This window comes from Neolamprologus brichardi, chromosome 10 (assembly GCF_056152115.1).
Source record: "Neolamprologus brichardi isolate AB-2024 chromosome 10, ASM5615211v1, whole genome shotgun sequence".
NCBI classification, from domain to species: domain Eukaryota; kingdom Metazoa; phylum Chordata; class Actinopteri; order Cichliformes; family Cichlidae; genus Neolamprologus; species Neolamprologus brichardi.
Genome location: NC_142113.1, coordinates 14483817 through 14489748, shown reverse-complemented (window position 1 = coordinate 14489748; position 5932 = coordinate 14483817). Strand labels below are relative to the sequence as shown.

At 41.7% G+C, this 5932-nt stretch overlaps 1 protein-coding gene across 1 annotated transcript; it reads left to right on the top strand.

Annotated features, from left to right (window-relative positions):
- The first annotated feature begins 2351 nt into the window (after positions 1-2351).
- Positions 2352-4667, top strand: si:dkey-251i10.1 (ADP/ATP translocase 2). The gene is made up of 4 exons (XM_006802262.2): positions 2352-2569; positions 3407-3893; positions 3979-4119; positions 4240-4667. Exons 1-4 carry the CDS (start codon positions 2459-2461, stop codon positions 4395-4397), a joined length of 897 nt encoding a protein of 298 aa, XP_006802325.1. The 5' UTR covers positions 2352-2458; the 3' UTR covers positions 4398-4667.
- The last annotated feature ends 1265 nt before the right edge of the window (positions 4668-5932 follow it).

Genomic DNA, 5932 nt, shown 5'->3' with positions numbered 1-5932 from the left:
CGGTGCAACTCTTGTTAAAGGCGCAATGTGATTGGCCCAATGCAACGAGCGATCGTGGCCAAAGGGACGTGAAAATGTTTCCAGTGGGAGAACAGCTGGGTCCCAGAAGGAAAATATGGGCATCAACTTTATGGACAACGTGCATGTGTTATTGAGGTTACACGGGAAAAAAAGTTAGCACCATTACTGTGAATCCACTCAACTCTTCACGTGTTGTGTTTAGTTTTTGATGGTCGGTTGTGTTCAAAGCATAGCTCCAGTGAATGAACATGAATGCCTTCGACCTTGACGCTTATAATAGGCTTTTGTGCCATGCCAGGCTGCATTCAGAGGAAATCTGAGGAAGACGAACCTTTGTTTCCGTTTGGACTATATGTCCACGGTTATAAATCGTTTTGGGTTTTTTGTTTCCTCCACAGCTGCCTTAAATTAAACAGCTCTCATCCTTTCCATCGAGACTGGTCTGCAGTTCAGGCTTTTCCCATTCATATCAGTTTATAGCAGGAGTGGAACTGTGAGATCTTAATTTGTTCCAGTGCTGTGGCTGATCTGTGGGGGGAATGTGGTTATTCACAGAGGAATGAATTCAGAAATACTAAAATAAGACTGCTCACCTGTAACGCTAAGGTGATTTCCCTCCCTTGTGTTTGTTATTGCACCATTCCGTCTTTCATTATTTCCTCAACTTCTCTCACTCCCAGTGTTTTACAAAGATTTGTAGCATCATTGCAAAGCTTTCAAGTATAGCATCCACTTTTTTAATAAATTGCTTTCTTCTTCTTCTTCTTTTTTACTTTAAGGTGTTTGTTTGTGGTTTCGTGGAGTTCACAAGCCTATCTGTTTTAAAAAAAAAATGCTTCACTCAAAAAACATGATTAAATACACCCACAGCTGCCTCTCAATAAAGGCGAACAAAAGCAATTTAAAATTGCAAAGTGCGTGCAATTGACCTGCTGTCCTCACTGTAATTAAAAGCAGAGGGATTAATGGATTAATTTACACATCCTGTTTAAATGTATTCTCAAGTGGCAGCAAGAAATACAAGTGGACAGTGACTGGCGTTAAAATGCACATGCAGACAAACAAGACCAACCACACAGGGCATTTCATAAGGAACTGTAAATATCACAGGGAAACGCAAGATTTTGAGAAAAAACTAAATGTTTTTCCAGGGTGCTTTTAAATTTTGAATAGGCAAATATTTTCTCACAGCAGTACCAAGGGGGTTCGTTTAATACGCTGTTAGCCCCTTCACCTTCAGAAGCTGGTCTATGGTAGGATTTCTTAGAGATGGCTAGACACTGACTGCTGTGCATGGCATGACAGCAGCACCTCCCTGTGGTCAACACTGCGCATGAGCCATGAAACGTACAGCTCGCAGATCCAAATGCTCAAATACAGTTAAAAATATATGTTCAGTGTTAGTGATGTTATGGTTTTACATAATAATGTCAACAAATCAATAAAACAAAGTCAACAAGTATATTATTCGATGATCTGTGGTTTGAAAGAAAATCAATGGATTTTATAAATAGTCAGACAAGCAGAAAAGCCATTAACATAGATAGATAGATAGATAGATAGATAGATAGATAGATAGATAGATAGATAGATAGATAGATAGATAGATAGATAGATAGATAGATAAAACTGAGGCCAAGTCTTCTGCCGCCCTCTGGTGTAGATATGTGCTTAAGTCTACTAGATAGATTAAATATCTATTTGCAGCATTGTCACAATGGTGACTCCCACACACCTAAAGATGTGGCTTTCAGAGGGTAGTTGTGGTACCAGCAGTGCAGGTGCAGAAATGAACAAGCATCTAATATCATCCTAGCTGACTCTGCGTAGTACGTGAAGAATTATCTGCAGGCTGGTGCAGTGATTTAACCGTTTACTGTAAATATGCAGATCAGGGCAAAATGAGAATGTGAAACCTATGTTAATAGAGTCACACGTAACACTGAAAAGGAGTACAGGCTGTGCCAGAGTTGTTTCATAACAGGTAATATGCCGTTAATAATTGTAGGGATTACGCATCTTTAAGGTCCTTGATAGATGAGCCTCACGGTATGATTCACACCACGAATTTGAAACTGTCTCGTTACCCACGATAGTGATTCTGAGCAGGAAGCCAAAAAGGAACGAGAACACGTTCTGTCTCATTATGGTTTTCGGTCTAAATTCACGTGAATTTAATTATAATTCAGGAATTACTCGCCTGGGGTCGAGACAACTACGTAAAGTGACGACAAGACAAATTGGACCCTTTTATTGGCGGAGCGGCGCGTGACGTGGAGGCTAGTTCTCGTATAGTATCGCGATCTAATATGTAAAATAAATCCCCGGCGCAGCTACACAATCGGCCATTTTGTCGGTGCAGGCCAACAGCCGCAGAGGGCAGAGGGGCGTATAGTATTTACTAGTTACCTGAAAGACACACCAAGAACATCGCAATATGAATGATACACTTGTTTCGTTCGCCAAGGATTTCTTGGCCGGTGGTATTTCCGCTGCCATCTCCAAAACAGCCGTTGCCCCTATCGAGAGAGTGAAGCTTCTCCTTCAGGTAAAACTCTTTAACTGGCGGAAAGCCGTTAGCCGGCTAGCTTGTGTAATCTTACTCACTGCCATTTAAAAGTATTAATCGAATACTAATTGAGTAGCTTGTACTTAAACTAATTGCAGCTTGCTTATTATAATGTTTATCCGGAAACGGTGAAACTATAAACAGTGACTGCTTCAAGGATTTGAGGTCACCACAGGATGGGGAAATGACCTACACGAGCCCGGCTGCTAACGCTAGCTTTATTACACGTTAACCTTAGCCGGCATAGCTAACAAAGGACAAACACGGGAACACTCTGTACGAACAGCCGGCAACTCGTCTGGATTATTTAAAGCGCTTGTATCTCAACTGTAGTTACACGGGGATAACATGATTATAGTATTCTCGGTAAAATTTGGCGGCGTATCATTGTGGTGGCCCATGTACCCCCGGATGTTAGCCAGCGTTTAGCGCGACTGCTAGGCTAAAGCCCGGGCGGTAGTCAATCACAGCCAGATCAGCAAGTTTTACATCCCTTCTTGTTCAACCCGCACAACGACATTGTATTACACCCTGCATTTAGTGGCATTTGTGTTATTTGAGGCTTAGTGTCTGTCTGTGTGAGCATGATTAAATCAATAGATTTAATAACCAGTCCGAATTAACTAGTCAGATTACAATTCAACACGGTAGTCATTATCATTAATTACTGATATCTGTTTAAGGATTTCTCTTGTGGTTTCTGCAATTTTTATAGCTTCAAGGTCACAACAAAGGGACCTTGTCGCTGTAAAATGGTTCCTTAGCTTCCTGATTTTTAACCTCAGTCTGTGTGATTCTCCTTTTCTCTTAATCCAGGTCCAGCATGCCAGTAAGCAGATCACAGCTGATAAGCAGTACAAGGGTATCATGGACTGCGTTGTCCGTATTCCCAAGGAGCAGGGATTCCTTTCCTTCTGGAGAGGTAACCTTGCCAATGTCATCAGATATTTCCCCACCCAGGCCCTCAACTTTGCCTTCAAGGACAAGTACAAGAAGGTCTTCCTTGATGGCGTCGACAAGCGCACGCAGTTCTGGAGGTACTTTGCTGGCAACCTGGCCTCTGGTGGTGCTGCTGGAGCCACCTCCCTCTGTTTCGTGTACCCCCTTGACTTCGCCCGTACCCGTCTGGCAGCTGATGTGGGAAAGGCAGGAGCCGGGAGAGAGTTCTCAGGTCTGGGTGACTGCCTGGTAAAGATCTTCAAGTCTGACGGCTTGAAAGGATTGTACCAGGGCTTCAATGTGTCTGTGCAGGGCATCATTATCTACAGGGCTGCATACTTCGGCATCTATGATACAGCTAAGGGTATGTTTATTTCGCACTGATCATAAAGCGATTCATCTGCATCTATTGGTGTTGTAAATAATTTACCTTCCTTTTGTGCTTGCAGGAATGCTTCCAGACCCCAAAAACACCCACATTGTGGTGAGCTGGATGATTGCACAGACTGTGACAGCTGTTGCTGGCCTGACCTCATACCCCTTCGATACTGTCCGTAGACGTATGATGATGCAGTCCGGACGTAAAGGAGGTGAGTGTATTTGTAACACGCGTCACCTAGACATGAACCCAGAAGTTACAGTTGATCTGTTCTATATTGAGTTTTATTTCATAGCTAACTCTTTTTTCTTTTCTTTTTTTCCTTCCTTAGCTGAAATCATGTACACCGGGACCATTGATTGCTGGCGCAAGATCGCACGCGATGAGGGTGGTAAGGCTTTCTTCAAGGGAGCCTGGTCCAACGTGCTCAGAGGCATGGGCGGCGCCTTCGTGCTGGTGTTGTACGATGAGCTGAAGAAGGTCCTCTAAATCTTCATTGTCACATCACTGTCCAATTTGGCTAAATGTAATAACTTTCCATTTCTACGGACTCTGCGTTCTGCCTTATTTATGGGAACAAACATCTCACCAATAGTGAGAGATGGCTGTACGTTGTGCATCTTTGATTTTAAAACGTTCCACACCCTGTTTACCAATGTCATTCCTGTTTAAAAAGAAATATGATACCTCCTCCTGTCATTCACTAGGTTTGTATGGTCCCAACTTGAATAAATTTATTCTGGGGAACAAACTAAACAATTTATGTCTACTGTCTCCAATACTGTTATAGCATGGGATGAACACTCACTTGGATAATGAAATGCACGAAGTGGATTACACCCAATGGCTATATTTACTCACGCTTATCTCTCCCTGAGCCTTTCTGCATTTGACCGTGGCCACTTCTAGGATTGTAGAGTAGAATACTCGAGTGTCACCTCCTTTGTTGTGCCACTCAGATTGTTAATAGCACAATCTATAGCTTGTATACTGACCTTACTGAGGTTCTGTTTCTAGGTTATCTTTCACAGCACATGTAAATTGACAGTACTGCAGTTTTAGTTATTCAAACAGCTGGAAAATGTAAATCTTAAGAGAAATATGTAAAATAGAATATATGTAGTTCAAGATATCCCTCTCATTGGATATTCAGTGTCTGAATAAATATAGCTCTTAAATTTAGTAGAACAGAATGACTACCATGCATCCAAGACACCAACTGAATTCAAATCTATTCTCACATCCATCGTAAGTTGCTTTGGCGATGTAAGAAGTTTGGTTTTGCTTTGTCAACCTAAATAGCAAACATGATTACAAGGTGTGGCGCATGTTAAGTGAGCTGCAAATGACTGGCTAGGTGAACACTTGCTTTATTAGTCATATCTGTAGCCAGGCAGAGTGTTATGGGAGAAATACTTCCTACATACTTTCTACATTTTTCATAAGTAATAAAGCCTATATGACATGGTGTAAATTAACATAGGTGTAATTTGATTATATAGATGTATATAATTTATGAGAGAGAGAGTTTAAGGTAAACTTGGCAGGTATGTAAAGAAATGGCATGGCTTTTTTTTCTTTTTTTTAAACCCAATGAAAAGTCAGATTAAAGATAAAGCAGCGATTAAGAGGCCCTTACACACGCAAGTTTCAAAGTACAATCTGGTTTCGGTCTACTTAACCCGAGATACTGAATGTGGACAGCAGGGGGCGCCAGTTGCATACAGCGTGAAGCTAGATCAGCTCTGCTAAACTGCTCCCACTGAGACTTTCTTAATGAGGAGTGTCTAAAGCTCAAACAGGCTTTAAATCTTATCAGAATATTATGACAACAAAACAAAGGATCACCCTGACCCAACCGAGATAAACAATCATCACAAACAGCCAGGCAGTGTTTGCTATATTGAACTTATTACTTCAATACAGCGAAACCTGCTGCCTGTATAACTCGTTTCAGAAGGTTAAAGAGGTGTTGATGCATTCCAGAGTGATGCTGTGTAACTGTAGCCTGTACTGTAACACTG

What these genes read in the sequence shown, in the direction of transcription:
- si:dkey-251i10.1 (XM_006802262.2), top strand. Translation starts at nt 2,459, where the DNA reads ATGAATGATACACTTGTTTCGTTCGCCAAGGATTTCTTGGCCGGTGGT. An exon ending in GAGTGAAGCTTCTCCTTCAG is followed by an intron (nt 2,570 to 3,406) that starts GTAAAACTCTTT and finishes CTCTTAATCCAG; the next exon opens with GTCCAGCATGCCAGTAAGCA. An exon ending in GCAGTCCGGACGTAAAGGAG is followed by an intron (nt 4,120 to 4,239) that starts GTGAGTGTATTT and finishes TTCCTTCCTTAG; the next exon opens with CTGAAATCATGTACACCGGG.